At 43.4% G+C, this 18,250-nt stretch overlaps 1 protein-coding gene across 1 annotated transcript in view; it reads right to left on the reverse strand.

Annotated features, from left to right (window-relative positions):
- Positions 1–262: 262 nt before the first annotated feature.
- Positions 263–18,250, reverse strand: part of LOC311137851 (growth/differentiation factor 11-like) — a 43,656-nt gene continuing 25,668 nt past the window's right edge. The window contains exons 2-3 of the mRNA XM_084172455.1: positions 7,337–7,710; positions 263–1,737 (exon numbers count right to left, since the gene is read on the reverse strand). Of these exons, the coding sequence (XP_084028581.1) occupies positions 1,357–1,737; positions 7,337–7,710 (755 nt within the window). The 3' untranslated portion in view covers positions 263–1,356. The remainder of the gene's footprint in view (positions 1,738–7,336; positions 7,711–18,250) is intronic.

The following is an 18,250-nucleotide window of genomic DNA, read 5'->3' on the forward strand; positions in this document are numbered from 1 at the left end:
TATTTCTCAAGCAATAATTTTGCTTGGACTGTCTGGAGTGGTCTGAGTGAGGGGCCTAATTGGAGGAGGCTAATGGGAAGGACATGTAACCTGAAAACTAGCTGTTATTGGGAGAGTTCGTTTTGCATGGCCCGGTGCCTCGGGTGGCTGGAGATTTCACTTAAGGACAAATGGAATGGTCTAAAATGTACAAACTCCGCCTACCCAGGTCACCGGGCCATGCAAAATGAACTTGCCCATTGTCAGAAAAGGAGGGCAAACTCTCTGTTATTGGTTTATTAACTTATACCACCTGGTGATGTCGCCAGGCGGTCCAAAACCCCACCCTTGCAAAACAAGCTGACATTTCAGGCAGTCTTTTCAAACAGCTCTTACACTAAAAGGGCATTATCATAATTTTCACAATTTCACAGTATTATTCCAACCTCAGTGTGGAAATATATATAAAACACAGTAAAATCACGTTTTTGACTGCACTGCCCCTTTAAAGGTAGTGAAATAACTCCTTTCTTTATTTTCTTATTTCTCTCAAAGTAACTGTGAAAGGGTTCAGAGGGCACAGAGTTTGGCTTTGGATCTCAACACTTTACACCTCTAGAACATGATTATTTTCATAAACAACATTTTGGATTCATTTCATAAACTTTTAGTCTAAAAGTAGACAAGTAAGGGAGATTTGTTTTGTAATGACGTAATGATGCTAAAAGTGAAGCATTGCACAATAGCACTGATAATTAGTAGACGAAGTCCCCATCTATTGGCACTGTCTATGAATGTCTTGGTTGTGAATCAAATCCCATTGATAGGAGTATAATATGTGAATAAAGCGTTTTGAACAGATAAAACAGTTTGGCCCCTCACCTCAGAACTGAATTTGCTTGGAAGTAATGATGTGGGAAAATTATAATATACTGTAACTGTTTAGGAATGTCTCCCTCCATCTGCCTGGATCCACTATCCAGGACATCTCAACAAAGACACCATCTTTTCAAAAACCTGATAGACATTTTCTTTCAAAAAACTATTTGAAGAAAACCAACCACAAAACGAACAAACACCTAAAACATAGTTTTGTCTTATTTACCATACGTTTCTCAAGCTGCTCCACAGACACACACCCTTTATAATATTCAATATATATTTCTACCACTCAGCCTCAGTCCTATCTTCATTTCATATTTCATTTTTACATGTTTGACTAAAATGAATAACTAAGAGAATGGAGGTCCAGTGGGATGTTTTGTGGCGGAGAGAGAAGGGGGATAAAGTCTGGTGCCAGAGGAGAGCTTAGTTAGGGTTTTGGGTGGAAATTATGTGGAGTTGGGCGTGCATGAGTATGCATGACTTCCGTTGGGCCTAAGAGCAGCCACACCTGTCCACCACCATGCCAGGGATCTTGCCGTGGATAATCTGCTGCTTGTCGTTGAAGTAGAGCATGTTGATGGGCGACATCTTGGTGGGGGTGCAGCAGGGCCCTGCTGAGCCTCTGGGGTTGGCGTGTTGTACCAGGTGGGTGTGTGGATACTTCTGCATGAACATGTATTCGCACTGGCCTGAACAGTAGTTGGCCTTATAGCGCTTGGGAGCGATGATCCAGTCCCAGCCGAAAGCCTCAAAGTCCACTGTCAGCGGATAGCGGCAGCAGCGGGATTCGGTGGAATGCTCGTCACAGTCCAGTCCCAGGTTACGTCGGGAACGTTTGGTCGTCTCGAGAACCTTAACCTCCAGGAACGGCTGCTGGAGTCAGGGGAGAGGGGAGGGGGAGGGGGAGGGGAAGGGGTGGGGGCGGGGACAGGAGGAAAATGGAGGCGATTACGATAGAACTCAACAGTGAGGTAAGTAATGCTTCTAGGAAAAAGCCTGGGGTACTGGGACGATTAATGTCACTGGAGGAAAAATTCAACTGATGCACTCCTCTAAATGCCGTTTACTACCTATGGTTTTAACAGGGTTGGGGAGTAACTGATTACATGTAATCTGATTACCAGAAAACTGTAACTAATCAGTTACGTTACCAGCAAAAATATTGTACTCAGATTACAGATAATTTTTGAAAAACTAGATTACTTATTGGATTACTTTTAAATTCAGAAAGGATGTTTGAAAAAATGCATTGACACCTTTCTGTTTTCTCATTGACATTCAATCAGCATTGAAAAGAGGCACAAATTGAAGTTTGTTCCACCAGAGACCACTATGATGATACATCAAATGCATTTGACAGATCTTTTTTGTCTTCTTCTAATGCCTCTTAAGGGGAAATAATTGTATTGGCGCGTACACATATTTTGCAGACGTTTTCGCGGTTGTAGCGAAATGCTTATGTTCCTAGCTCCAACAGTGCAGTAATACATAACAATACACGTAAATCCCAAAAATAAAAAGAGAGGAATTAAGAAATATATAAATATTAGAACGAGCAATGTCAGAGTCCGCAATATAAATATACTGTATATGTATATGATGGTGTGTAGACATTATGAACAGTATATGAATAGAAAAAATGTGTGCAGTAGTTATATAGGATGAGCCTGGACTAGAATACAGTACAGTGGGGAAAAAAAGTATTTAGTCAGCCACCAATTGTGCAAGTTCTCCCACTTAAAAAGATGAGAGAGGCCTGTAATTTTCATCATAGGTACACGTCAACTATGATAGACAAATTTAGAAAATAAAATCCAGAAAATCACATTGTAGGATTTTTTATGAATTTATTTGCAAATTATGGTGGAAAATAAGTATTTGGTCACCTACAAACAAGCAAGATTTCTGGCTCTCACAGACCTGTAACTTCTTCTTTAAGAGGCTCCTCTGTCCTCCACTCGTTACCTGTATTAATGGCACCTGTTTGAACTTGTTATCAGTATAAAAGAAACCTGTCCACAACCTCAAACAGTCACACTCCAAACTCCACTATGGCCAAGACCAAAGAGCTGTCAAAGGACACCAGAAACAAAATTGTAGACCTGCACCAGGCTGGGAAGACTGAATCTGCAATAGGTAAGCAGCTTGGTTTGAAGAAATCAACTGTGGGAGCAATTATTAGGAAATGGAAGACATACAAGACCACTGATAATCTCCCTCGATCTGGGGCTCCACGCAAGATCTCACCCCGTGGGGTCAAAATGATCACAAGAACGGTGAGCAAAAATCCCAGAACCACACGGGGGGACCTAGTGAATGACCTGCAGAGAGCTGGGACCAAAGTAACAAAGCCTACCATCAGTAACACACTACGCTGCCAGGGACTCAAATCCTGCAGTGCCAGACGTGTCCCCCTGCTTAAGCCAGTACATGTCCAGGCCCGTCTGAAGTTTGCTAGAGTGCATTTGGATGATCCAGAAGAGGATTGGGAGAATGTCATATGGTCAGATGAAACCAAAATAGAACTTTTTGGTAAAAACTCAACTCGTCGTGTTTGGAGGACAAAGAATGCTGAGTTGCATCCAAAGAACACCATACCTACTGTGAAGCATGGGGGTGGAAACATCATGCTTTGGGGCTGTTTTTCTGCAAAGGGACCAGGACGACTGATCCGTGTAAAGGAAAGAATGAATGGGGCCATGTATCGTGAGATTTTGAGTGAAAACCTCCTTCCATCAGTAAGGGCATTGAAGATGAAACGTGGCTGGGTCTTTCAGCATGACAATGATCCCAAACACACCGCCCGGGCAACGAAGGAGTGGCTTCGTAAGAAGCATTTCAAGGTCCTGGAGTGGCCTAGCCAGTCTCCAGATCTCAACCCCATAGAAAATCTTTGGAGGGAGTTGAAAGTCTGTGTTGCCCAGCGACAGCCCCAAAACATCACTGCTCTAGAGGAGATCTGCATGGAGGAATGGGCCAAAATACCAGCAACAGTGTGTGAAAACCTTGTGAAGACTTACAGAAAACGTTTGACCTGTGTCATTGCCAACAAAGGGTATATAAAAAAGTATTGAGAAACTTTTGTTATTGACCAAATACTTATTTTCCACCATAATTTGCAAATAAATTCATAAAAAATCCTACAATGGGATCTTCTGGATTATTTTTTCTCATTTTGTCTGTCATAGTTGACGTGTACCTATGATGAAAATTACAGGCCTCTGTCATCTTTTTAAGTGGGAGAACTTGCACAATTGGTGGCTGACTAAATACTTTTTTCCCTCACTGTATATACTGTACATATGAAGTGGTTAAAACAGTATGTAAACATTATTAAAGTGAGTCTCTAAGGTGCAGGGTTGAGTACCGGGTGGTAGCCGGCTAGTAACAGTCACTAAAGTTCAGGGCAGGGTATTGGGCGGGGCCGGTTAGTGGTGACTATGGCCTGGAGATAGAAGCTGTTTTTCAGTCTCTCGGTCCCAGCTTTGATGCACCTGTACTGTCTCCGACTTCTAGATGGTAGCGGGGTGAACAGGCCATGGCTCGGGTGTCTGGTGTCCTTGATGATCTTCTTGGCCTTCCTGTGACCCCGGGTGTGCAGTAGATGTCCTGAAGGGCAGGCAGTGTGCCCCCGGTGATGTGTTGGGCTGACCGCACCACCCGCTGGAGCCCTGCTGTTGCCAGGCGGTTATACAGCCTGACAGGATGCTCTCAATGGTGTATCTGTAGAAGTTCACTAGGGTTTTAGGGGCCAAGTCGAATTTCTTCAGCCTCCTGAGGTTGAAGAGGCACTGTTGCACTGCCTTCGCCACACTGTCTTTGTGGATGGACCATTTCAGGTTGTCAGTGATGTTTACACCGAGGAACTTGAAGCTTTTCACCGTCTCCACTGCGGTCCCGTCGATGTGGATAGGGGCGTGCTCCCTCTGCTGTCTCGTGAAGTCCATGATCAGCTCCTTCATTTTGTTGACGTTGAGGGAGAGGTTATTTTCCTTGCACCACTCCGCCAGGGCACTCACCTCCTCCCTATAGGCTGTCTCGTTGTGTCGTCTGCAAACTTGATGATTGAGTTGGAGACGTGAGTGGCCATGCAGTCATAGGTGAACAGGGAGTACAGGAGGGGGCTGAGCACTCACCCTTGTGGGGCCCCCGTGTTGAGGATCAGCGTAGCGGAGGTGTTGTTGCCTACCTTCACCTGGGGTCGGCCCGTCAGGAAGTCCAGGACCCAGTTGCACAGGGCGGGGTTCAGACCCAGGGCCCCGAGCTTAGTGATGAGCTTGGAGGGTAATATGGTGTTGAAGGCTGAGCTGTAGTCGATGAACAGCATTCTTAAATAGGTATTCCTCTTGTCCAGATGGGATAGGGCAGTGTGCAGTGCAATGGCGATTGTGTCATCCGTGGATCTGTTGTGGTGGTATGCAAATTTTAGTGGGTCTCGGGTGTCGGGTAAGGTGGAGGTGATATGATGGCGGCAGGTAGTCTAGCGGTTAAGAGCATTGGGCCAGTAATCGAAAGGTCGCTGGTTCGAATCCCTTAGCCAACTAGGTGAAAAATCTGTCGATGTGCCCTTGAGCAAGGCACTTAACCCTAATTGCTCCTGTAAGTCATTCTGGATAAAAGCGTCTGCGAAATGACTAAAATGTAAATGTAACTAGCCTCTCAAAGCACTTTATGATGACAGAAGTGAGTGCTACGGGGCGATAGTCATTTAGTTCAGTTACCTTTGCTTTCTTGGGTACAGGAACAATGGTGGACATCTTGAAGCAAGTGGGGACAACAGACTGGGATAGGGAGAGATTACATATGTAAACATTTCAGCCAGCTGGTCTGCACATGCTCTGAGGACGCGGCTAGGGATGTCGTCTGGGCCTGCAGTCTTGCGAGGGTGAGCACGCTTAAATGTCTTACTCATGTCGGCCACAGAGAACGTAATCCGATTACGTTACTGAGTTTGGGTAATCCAAAAGTTAGGTTACTGATTATGATTTTGGACATGTAACTAGTAAATGTAACGGATTACATTTAAAAAGTGCCCTACCCAACCCTGGGTTTTAAAGACAGAATACTGAGAGGAAGATGTGAGTCATATCAGTAGATGCAATGCTGACCTCTGTTAACATAAATGGAATGGCCAACATTCCATACGCTTAGCTTGATCTATGATCTTTGGCGTCATCCGCAGGTTACCATAACCTTGACCCTTGGGCATGTGAGAGCAGCCAATATGTTACTCCAGCATCTCTCCACAGAAAACCCAATTGGACTTGAGCACAGTTTTTTGTGACGCTTTCAACAGAATAAATAAGTTGAGGCCAGAAGGGTCAACCCACGTCAGCTTGAGCTTTAGGGCTTTTGTTGCAGTGGGGGAAAGCAAAAAACTGGAGGATCAGGGGGGAGTTTGCCTCTTTCTTTGCTTTTTGTGTTTTGTTTTATTTTTGTACACAGCCTCTGTGTCTCTGATCTTTTCTTTCTTCTCCTTAAGAAAAACAGAGCTTGCTGCTGTGCAAGGATTCATTGGCTGAGAGGCCAGAGTCAACCCCTGGGCCATGCTGTGAAGAACTGAACCAAATGAAATTACTAGTGGGTTACCATTTCGTGATGCTTAATGGGGCTGAAACTTGACTTACTGTATGTAGTAATTTGGGTTTGAGAATGGCTAGCTGGGGCCCAACCAAATCTTGCTTAGGGCCCCCAAAAGGCTAGAGTCGGCCCTGCCAATGGCGCTCAAGTGATCTTTCCTTGATTCTTCGCATCCTATCTCCCTGCCTATTTCTCAACCGTATTGGAGGAGAAGGTCCAAGGTCCCTCCCTTTGGACCTTCTTCTCCAATGCATTTTGAGAAGGAGGCGTGAAGAGAGGATGCCAGGGATCGAGGAGAGATTTATTTACATTGGGGTTTTCTCATTTGGGCAAAAGACCATCCCCTCTCCTCCGTGACCCAGAAACCGATAAGTGGTCGAGTGGTGGAAGAGTGTTAGTTCATTAGTAGGCAAACGGAAGAGTGTCCTCCCCTCCTCGATAGCCACCTTTCATCGATGATACTCATGTGTATCCTACCACGGAAGAGTTTTGATATCTGCCACACCCCTTTTGAATCAGCCCTTGTTTTGTCAGAGGAGAAAAACATGCATACATTTAAAAACAAAATGCTGCTTATTGTTTTATCTATAACATGTCTTGCACAACTTAATTCGTTTTTTTTATCACTTTACACATTTATTTTGGGATCCACCCCTGTAAACGTCATTTGCCTAATGACGCGCGAGTGGAGAAGGACCGTCTCATTTCAAGCGCATTGCCATCCACGTTCCCTCTCCTCGCCGACTCTCCTCGATTAACTTTGACCTTTTTCAAAAAGAGGCGAGAGAGGATGGAGGAGAGAGGACGCAGGAGGTGAGCAAATCTAATTGATAAAAGGCCAAAGTGCCATTGTGTCAGTGTGTAAGGCTGCGACAGGTCTGAGGGTCCTTACCAGCCCTTCCTCCCCCGGTCTTAGCAAGGTCACTGCCAGGTCGTTGCCGCTCTCATCGAAGGCGTTGATGTCGATCCCCCAGTTGGTGTGCGGCTGCTTGAACCAGTTCTGCAGCACGTTTTTGAAGTCGATGCTCTGCCAGTGGCCCACGCGGGAGTTGAGCTCGATCTTCAACGAGCGGATCCGGATGTGGCGGCTGCCCTGCTCCGTGACGGGCTTCAGCCTGAGGATCTGCAGGTAGATGGTGGAGGTCTGCTGCAGTGGCCGTAGGTACACCCACAGCTGAGCCTTCAGAACCTTGGTGAACATGAGCTTGGGGCTGAACTTGAAGAAGCAGCAGCTGGGCTTGCCATCCACCTGCACCAAGGGCTCCGCTGTGGGACAGAGACAGAGAGGGTTTCCACATGAATAAAGGTTTAATATCTGTAAATACAGGTAACTGCCAAAATAATGGAAACACTTGAGTAAATGAGGGATACAAAGTATATTGAAAGCAGGTGCTTCCACACAGGTGTGGTTCCTGAGTTAATCAAGCAATTAACATCCCATCATGCTTAGGGTCATGTAAAAAAATGCTGGGCAGGCCATTATTTTGGCTACCATGGCTATGCCCCCATAGGAAGGCAATGCACCCATCCACAGGGCACGAGTGGTCACTGAATGGTTTGATGAGCATGAAAACGATGTAAATCATATACCATGGCCTTCTCAGTCACCAGATCTCAACCCAATTGAACACTTATGGGAGATTCTGGAGTGGCGCCTGAGACACCGTTTTCCACCACCATCAACAAAACACCAAATGATGGAATTTCTTGTGGAAGAATGGTGTCGCATCCCTCCGATAGAGTTTCAGACACTATGGCATCTATGAAGCTGTTCTGGCTCGTGGTGGCCCAATACCCTATTAAGACACTTTATGTTGGTGTTTCCTACTCATTCAAGGGTTTTTCTTTATTTTTACTATTTTCTACATTGTAGAATAATAGTGAAGACATCAAAACTATGAAATAACACATATGGAATCATGTAGTAACCAAAGAAGTGTTAAACAAATCAAAATATATTTTATATTTGAGATTCTTCAAATAGCCACCCTTTGCCTTGATGACAGCTTTGCACACTCTTGGCATTCTCTCAACCAGCTTCACCTGGAATGCTTTTCCAACAGTCTTGAAGGAGTTCCCACACATGCTTAGCAATTGTTGGCTGCTTTTCCTTCACTCTGGGGTCCAACTCATGAAGGCCTGATTCACACAGTCCCCTCTGAACAGTTGATGTTGAGATGTGTCTGTTACTTGAACTCTGTGAAGCATTTATTTGGGCTGCAATTTCTGAGGCTGGTAACTCTAATGAACTTATCCTCTGCAGCAGAGGTAACTCTGGGTCTTCCATTCCTGTGGTGGTCCTCATGAGAGCCAATTTCATCATAGCGCTTGATGGTTTTTGCGACTGCACTTGAAGAAACTTTCAAAGTTAATGTTTTAAATTAATGATGGACTGTCGTTTCTCTTTGCTTGTTTGAGCTGTTCTTGCCATAATATGGACTTGGTCTTTTACCAAATAGGGCTATCTTCTGTATACCCCCCACTACCTTGTCACAACACAACTGATTGGCTCAAACGCATTAAGAAGGAAAGAAATTCCACAAATTAACTTTTAAGAAGGCACACTTGTTAATTGAAATGCATTCCACCTTCTACCTCATGAAACTGGTTGAGAGAATGCCAAGAGTGTGCAGTTGTCATCAAGGCAAAGGGTGGCTATTTGAAGAATCTCAAAATATATTTTGATTTGTTAAACACTTTTTTGGTTACTACATGATTCCATATGTGTTATTTAATAGTTTTGATGTCTTCACTATTATTCTACAATGTAAACATTTTTAAAAGTAAAGAAAAACCTTTGAATGAGTAGGTGTGTCCAAACTTTTGACTGGTAGTGTACATACGAGATCACAAACAAGGTGTCAGCATTTAAATGATGATCAATGACACTGGACTGGAGCATGGCTTTACAAATATCAGTGTAGCGTTGTATGTTTATCTATGTTGTCAATATCTTCTTTCATACTTTAAGATGGTTAAAAAGGTATTGCCTTTGAAAAAACGACTTCACATTTTGAGAGACTACCAACATTTTGTAAATGTTACAGCTAACTAAGATGACGGGTCAAACGAAGCCTCTAAATCCAATGAGTGGTTTTGCCAGACATCATAGTGACATCATAGTGAAGATATCAGTTATCATGGTGGAGCACGGGAGCTATTATCATATTGCTTTATACCTCCAATCCTTTCAGTTCTACACAGTGCCTAGGGGGAAGGGGCTTGGGTCGATTTGGAATTGAGCAACTGACTTATGTCACCCAATGGGAGCTCAACCATTGGTTTACACAACTAAATAACTGACACAGCATGGAGATCCCGCCTAATGTGGGGATCAGAGGTCAAAACCAATCTCCACACAGCTGCCACCAAAATCACCGGCAGGAGGAGGGATGGGGAGTTAGATGGGTGTCAGAAGAGGCAGGAAAACAGCTAAGCAACACTAACCATCAAATGGTTAATAGATCCCTTGAGCAAACTCATGATCGAACCGTCAGTTAAACCATCAAAATAATTTGCCGTTTTGGAGCCACTTTTAGTCTAGATCCAGTAAACTAACATTAGTGGAGATTTGAATGGGCTCTGTAGAGCTAAACTGTATGATATAGTAATTTGGGGACAATACATACTCTCTGTAACACCCAAATTACAAGTTATGGTTAATGTTGGTAGACTGCAGATAGTTTGGTCTTGAAGCAGACAGCCGAGAGTGTTAATGATCTAGACTGAATAAAGGCTTGTGTTCCCTCTCATTGTTCTCAGCTGAGAAGTGTGTTGCTGCCTCATTTTAACATAAAGTGCAGGGACCTGTCAATCATTGCTAAATCTGAGGTTGCTCATGCAACCTGCAAAGGCTTCCTGGGTCAAAAGGTCATTTTGGCACCTCGGCCTAGTTAAGAAATGGGGTCAGGGGTCAAAACTGTCACCCTTTTACATCCTCGGGGTGCTGGGGAGGGGCAGTCCTAATGGCCAAATTGAGTTTGAAGGTCAAGGTCGAACCTATGGCAATGGTAATGTGTTTTTCTTCACAACAGTCCTTTTCACACAGAGAACCCATTTGATATTTCAAAGGTATAGAACTTATTCATCCACAATTATTATTGTGTTTTGGGTGGGGTTTTAGCAGCCAATGGTGAATTGTTTACCAGACTTCGACTGACTGGAAGAGAACACAGAACAATACTTTTTTTTTTACACTGAACAAGTGTTGTAATTGATTTACTGGGCATGCATAGAGGAATATGAATTCAATGAGGTAAAGATAGAATCATATCCATTAGAAGAGTCCAGAGGAACATTGAATAAGTGCCAAGCGAGGGACAGACGTGGTCCTTCAGCCTGTATTACGAGGGCCAGTCATTAGTGAGTGTAAATTATACAGTGTCTCACGCTGGACAAACAATATGTCAATGTTCCTTTTGGTGGGTTGCTTGGGTCGCAGCAATTAACGTGTTGTGTTGTTGTTGTGTTTGCTCATCAGCACCAAACCGGGAATGAATGATTCTGCAGTTTTCTCCGGGTTTACTTGAGATTACTATATGTTGTTGTTTTTCTGATGCATAGTGAAGGGTGAAACTTCACCAATGCCTTTCCATGCTGTCTCTTTTATCCACATGAACAACTAACCAATAGCTGAAAGAAAAGACTCACTTGAAACAACCGGTTTCAGTTGCTTTGGCAATTCACGTTCTTCTATATGTCTTCTGCAATAAGCTGAGGCCTAAAGTAGAGTTTCCTACGTAATCTGAGATGCAGGTTTTTGTTGGTCATGCTACATTTAGTGCCATATAACAGTAAGTTATTAAACACACATGTACAACATATGAGCTAGATCATTCTAAACAATGAGAGCATTGATGGGTAAAATCAATTTGTGCCTTTATAGAGCGTGAATGGGAAAAAATTTAGGGAAACTCAGTGAAACGTGCATACCTGCAGCCTAATTATGTCATATACCTTGGCAGAACTTTCCACCCGTATTAAATGAGGGAGGCTTGTAAAGATCACTCAAAACCAATGGGATTTTAAGCCCCGGCCTGAAATAGCTTGATCCCTGTTGCCAGGAAATATTACTGATGAATAGAGTTAAATATTTTACTGCCCGTGGGGTGTAGTAACATTTATGTGTCTTAATTTCCTGTACCCATTTCTTTATTACAGAAGACCCCTCCCCAATCCCCCAGTCTCCTTACCTCTTTATCCAAACCTGGGGCACAAGCTCAGGTTTTGCATACAGCACCACCTACTGGTGCAATGACAACCTCTCTCTCATCAGAGTCCCTGCTACCTACCTCCTCTCAGAAACATAGCCGCTGGAAGAATTTTGGGAATGGGGGTGCTGCGATTTGTCGCACTACAGACGGCTGTATCGGTCCACTAACGCAGGACTAGTAAAGGCTCAGTGCAATGACAACCCCTCTACTTTTGTGAATTGATCATTTTATTTTTATATTCATATTTTTCAGGAGGTGCTGCAGCACCCTCAGCACCTCTACTTCCTGCGGCTATACTCAGAAACACAATTCAACTGTTGACTGAGATATCAACCTTCACCTACTTCTGGCTTTTCTTACAAAGACAACCAAGAAGGACGCATACATGTACAGTTGAAGTCGGAAGTTTACATACACCTTAGCTAAATACATTTAAACTCAGTTTTTCACAATTCCTGACATTTAATCCTAGTAAAAAATCATTGTCTTAAGTCAGTTAGGATCACCACTTTATTTTAAGAATGTGAAATGTCAGAATAATAGTAGAGAGTGATTTATTTCAGCTTTTATTTATTTCATCACATTCCCAGTGAGTCAGAAGTTTACATACACTCAATTAGTATTTGGTAGCATTGTCTTTAAATTGTTTAACTTGGGTCAGATGTTATCGGGTAGCCTTCCACAAGCTTCCCACAATAAGTTGGGTGAATTTTGGCCCATTCCTCCTGACAGAGCTGGTGTAACTGAGTCAGGTTTGTAGACCTCCTTGCTCGCACACGCTTTTTCAGTTCTGCCCACAAATGTTCTATATGATTGAGGTCAGGGCTTTGTGATGGCCACTCCAATACCTTGACTTTGTCCTTAAGCCATTTTGCCACAACTTTGGAAGTATGCTTGGGGTCATTGTCCATTTTGAAGACCCATTTGCGACCAAGCTTTAACTTCCTGACTGATGTCTTGAGATGTTGCTTCAATATATCCACATACTTTTCCTTCCTCATGATGCCATCTATTTTGTGAAGTGCACCAGTCCATCCTGCAGCCAAGCAACCCCACAGCATGATACTGCCACCCCCGTGCTTCACGATTGGGATGGTGTTCTTCGGCTTGCAAGATATCCCCTTTTTTTTTTACAGATGAACGTGGTACCTTCAGGCGTTTGGAAATTGCTCCCAAGGATGAACCAGACTTGTGGAGGTCTATAATTATTTTTCTGAGGTCTTGGCTGATTTCTTTTGATTTTCCCATGATGTCAAGCAAAGAGGCACTGAGTTTGAAGGTAGGCCTTGAAATACATCCACAGGTACACCTCCAATTGACTCAAATGATGTCAATTAGCCTATCAGAAGCTTCTAAAGCCATGACATAATTTTCTGGAATTTTCCAAGCTGTTTAAAGGCACAGTCAATTTAGTGTAAACTTCTAACCCACTGGAATTGTGATACAGTGAATTATAAGTGAAATCATCTGTGTGTAAAACATTGTTGGAAAGATTACTTGTGTCATGCACAAAGTAGATGTCCTAACCGACTTGCTAAAACTATAGTTTGTTAACAAGAAATGTGTGGAGTGGTTGAAAAACGAGTTTTAATGATTCCAACCTAAGTGTATGTATACTTCCGACTTCAACTGTAAGCGTGAGCGGTGTTTCAAATCAAATCAAATATTATTTGTCACATGCTTCGTAAACAACAGGTGTAGACTAACAGTGAAATGCTTACGGGCCCTTCCCAACAATACAGAGAGAAAATTTTAGAAAAAATAGAATAAATTCACAATGAGTAACGATAACTTGGCTATATACACGTACCAGTACTGAGTCGATGTGCAGGAGTACGAGGTAATAAAGGTACAGTGCCTTTAGAAAGTATTCATACCCGTTGACTTATTCCATATTTTGTTGTGTTACAGCCTGAATTCAAAAGTGATTCAATATATGTTTTTTCTCACCCATCTACACACAATACTCCATAATGACAAAGTGAAAACATGTTTTTAGACATTTTTGAAAATTTATTGAAATTGAAATACAGAAATATCTAATTTACATAAGTACTGCCACCCCTGAGTCAATACTTTGTAGAAGCACCTTTGGCAGCAATTACAGCTGTGAGTCTTTCTGGGTAAGTCTCTAAGAGCTTTCCACACTTGGATTGTGCAACAGTTGCCCATTATTCTTTTCAAAATTCATCAAGCTCTGTCAAATTGGTTGTTGATCATTGCTAGACAACCATTTTCAGGTCTTGCCATAGATTTTCAAGTAGATTTAAGTAAAAACTGTAACTCGGCCACTCAAGAACATTAACTGTTCTTGGTAAGCAACTCAAGTGTAGATTTGGCCTTGTGTTTTAGGTTATTGTCCTGCTGAAAGGTGAACTAATCTCCCAGTGTCTGGTGGAAAGGTTTTCCTCTAGGATTTTGCCTGTGCTTAGCTCCATTCCATTTCTTTTTTATCCTGAAAAACTCCACAGATCTTAACGATTACAAACATACCCATAACATGATGCATCCACCACTATGCTTGAAAATATGGAGAGTGGTACTTAGCAATGTGTTGTATTGGATTTGCCCCAAACATAACATTTTGTATTCAGGACAAAGTTAATTGCTTTTTCAAAATGTTTGCAGTATTACTTTCGTGCCTTGTTGCAAACAGGATGTATGTTTTGGAATATTTTTATTCAGTGTACAGGCTTCCTTCTTTTCACTCCGTCAATTAGGTTAGTATTGTTGATCCATCCTCAGTTTTCTCCTATCACAGCCATTAAACTCTGTAACTGTTTTAAAGTCGCCATTGGCCTCATGTTGAAATCCCTGAGTTTCCTTCCTTTACGGCAACTGAGTTAGGAAGGACACCTGTGTCTTTGTAGTGACTGGGTGTATTGTTACACCATCCAAAGTTTAATTAATAACTTCACCATGCTCAATGTCTGCTTTTTTATTTTTACTCATCTACCAATAAGTGCCCTTCTTTACGAGGCATTGGAAAACTTCCATGGTCTTTGTGGTTGAATCTGTGTTTGAATTTCACTGCTCGACTGAGGGACCTTACAGATAAATGTATGTGTGGGATACAGAGATGAGGTAGTCATTCAAAAATCATCTATTATTACTCCTGAACTTATTTAGGCTTGTCATAACAAATGGGTTGAACACTTATTGACTGAAGACATTTCAGCTTTTCATTTGCAATTAATTTGTAAACATTTCGAAAAACATATTTCCACTTTGACATTATGGGGTATTGGGTGTAGGCCAGTGACAACAAATCTTAATTGAATCCATTTTAAATTAAGGCTGTAACACAACAAAATGTGGAAAAAGTCAAGGGGTGTGAATACTTTCTGAAAGCACTGTAGATGTGTACATAATAGGTAGGGGTAAAGTGACTAGGCAATAGGATAGATAATAAACAGTAGCAGCGGCATATGTGATGAGTCAATAGAGTTAGTGCAAAGAGGGTCAATGCCGATAGTCCGGGTAGCTATTTGGTCCTGGAGCTTGGCCCCAGTGATGTACTGGGCTGTATGCACTACCCTCTGTAGCGCCTTGTGGTCGGATGCCAAGCAGTTGCCATACCAAGCTGTGATGCAGCCAGTCAAGATGCTCTCAATAGTGCAGCTGTAGAACTTTTGGAGGATCTGATGGCCAATGCCAAATCCTTTCAGCCTCCTGAGGGGGAAGAGGTGATGTCATGCCTTCTTCACGACTGTGTTGGTGTGTGTGGACTATGTTAATTCCTTAGTGATGTGAACACCGAGGATCTTGAAGCTCTCAACCCGCTCCACTACAGCCCTGTGGTTGTGGATGGGGTGTGCTCGGCCCTTCCGTTTCTTGTAGTTCACGATCAGCTCCTTTGTCTTGCTGACGTTGAGGGAAAGGTTGTTGTCCTCGCACCACACTGCCAGGTCACTGACCTCCTCTCTATAGGCGGGCTCATCGTCGCCGGTGATACCACCGTCGTGTCATCATAAAACGTAATGATGATGTTGGAGTCGTGCACGGCCATGTAGTCATTGGTGAACAGGGAGTACAGGAGGGGACTCAGCACGCACCCTTGAGGGGCCCCCGTGTTGAGGGTCAATGTGGCGGATGTGTTGTTTTCTACCTTCACCACCTGGGGGCGTCCCGTCAGAATGTCCAGGATCCAGTTGCAGAGGGAGGTGTTCATTCCCAGGGCCCTGAGCTTAGTGATGAGCTTGGAGGGCACTATAATATATAATATAATATGCCATTTAGCAGACGCTTTTATCCAAAGCTACTTACAGTCATGCGTGCATACATTTTTGTGTATGGGTGGTCCCGGGGATCGAACCCACTACCTTGGCGTTACAAGCTTTACAAGCACCGTGCTCTACCAGCTGAGCTACAGAGGACCATATGGTGTTGAACGCTGAACTGTAGTCAATGAACAACATTCTCACATAGGTGGTCCTCTTGTCCAGGTGGGAGAGGGCAGTGTGGAGTGCAATAGAGATTGCGTCATCTGTGGATCTGTTGAGGTAGTATGCGAATTGGAGTGGGTCCAGGGTGTCTGGGATGATGGTGTTGATGTGAGCCATGACCAGCCTTTCAAAACATTTCATGGCTACAGATGTGAGTGCTATGGGGCAATAGTCATTTAGACAGGTTACTTTGTCATTCTAGGGCACAGGGACTATGGTGGTCTGCTTGAAACATGCAGGTATTACAGAATGAGTCAGGGAGGTTGAAAATGTCAGTGAAGACACCCGCCAGCTGGTCAGTGCATGCTCTGAGTATGCGTCCTGGTAATCTGTCTGGCCCAGAGGTTAACCTGTTTACTCAAACATCTGTGTGTGGAGTAAAGGTGATCTAGCATTTTGTTTTCTCAAGTTGCACAGGTGACATGTTGGTAAAACGGATTTCAGTTTCCCTGCATTAAAATCACTGGCCACGAGAAGCGCCGCCTCTGGAAGTGAATTTTCTTGTTTGCTTATGGCCCTATACAGCTTGTTGAGTGCAGTCTTAGTGCCATCATCAGTTTGTGGTGGTAAATATATAGCTACGAAAAATATAGATGAAAACTCTCTTAGTAAATAGTATGGTCTGCAGCTTGTCATGAGATATTCTAACTCAGGCGAGCAAAAACTTGAGACTTCCCTAACATTAGAGATCACGCACCAGCTGTTGTTAACTAAGAGACACACCCCTCCCTCTCTCAGCTTAGCCAAAGCTGCCATCCGATCTTGACGATGGAAAAGCCAGCGAGGTGTATAATATCCATGTTCTTGTTCAGCCACGACTCCGAGAAACAGGATATTCTAGTTCTTCAGGTCCCGTTGATAGGATAGTCCCGAACGGAGCTCGTCCAGTTTGTTCTCTAGAGATGGCGTTCTACATGCTCGCCGACGTAGTCTAATCATGATGCCGCCTCGCTTGCCTCTCTTTTGCCGCCGCTTCCTCTTTCGAGTCCCGGTGATCAGGACCTGGTCCAGGGTAAGCATAACATCCAGAGCTGCCGACTCATTGAAGTAGAAATCTTCATCCAAATCGAGGTTAGTAATCGCTGTTCAGATGTCCATAAGCTGTTTTCGGTCATAGGATCAGCCTACAAAATAGCAGATTTGGTCAGGAGCCCGTAAGACGGCAGCTATCCACTGCAGCGCCATCATAGGACACATGCCTGTTTTGTTCTTCTCTCCTGTTTCCACTATGGCAGTGTAGAGTGCTGCTCTGCTTCATTACTGTAGCAGCTTATTTCCCTACGGTGTGATGGGAGCATATGTAGCACATGAATTTTAACTGCCAAGGCTCAGCAGGTCTGCAGGTGGGACTACTGAACATCTGGCCCTCTCCCTGGGTACCTGTTTTCCAACACTAGCTCAGGGCACTCTATGTGTTAATGTAAGGGGAGACTTATAAACTATAAGGGTTTATTCATCAATTTCATCTGTCCATTCAAATACGTCCGAGGCCATTTCAAAGCATGCTATGTTTTAATGATTGGCAGTAATACTACCAGGTGGTGCTGCATGGACGTGGCAAGAGAAGAATGAACGTGATGCCCACATATATAGGAGATGCAAAATACATTTTACACAGAGAGAGAAGAGTGTAGGCTATATTATTCACACCATATGCTGTGTTGCACAACACAACACAACACAACAGCACATTGCACCATGAGCTGACATCAGAGAGTGGCTTATGTCGTTTCAAAATCTCAAATTCAAATCATGGTGTCCTCGAACCAGACACAAAAAACTAGGCTGACATTAGATTGAAAGGTGGCAAACAGACAATCCCATTGCCTCGTTATGCAGACAGTTCACAATGGAGCCTTCTGCTTGGTCTGATAGGAGGCACATAGAGAATATAGAGTAAGTTGATGGAATATTTGATGGAGACACCACATCCAACCTCTCCAGTCCTATTTGTATGAAGGAAATCTGGGCTGACAGACAGACAGGGTGGTTTGTGTACCCTGCTGTCTGTCAAAAGGCTAATCCTTAGAGGCAACCCCGTATAACATCACCCAATCAACCCATGCAGACCATTCACTGGTTATAAGGGAAAAGTGCCAATAAGATAGTGTCAGAGACAAGCAAAGAACTATGGTTGCCATGGCTGTA

The sequence above is a fragment of the Coregonus lavaretus genome, assembly GCF_964263955.1.
Source record: "Coregonus lavaretus genome assembly, chromosome: 12".
In the NCBI taxonomy this organism is placed as follows: Eukaryota; Metazoa; Chordata; class Actinopteri; order Salmoniformes; family Salmonidae; genus Coregonus; species Coregonus lavaretus.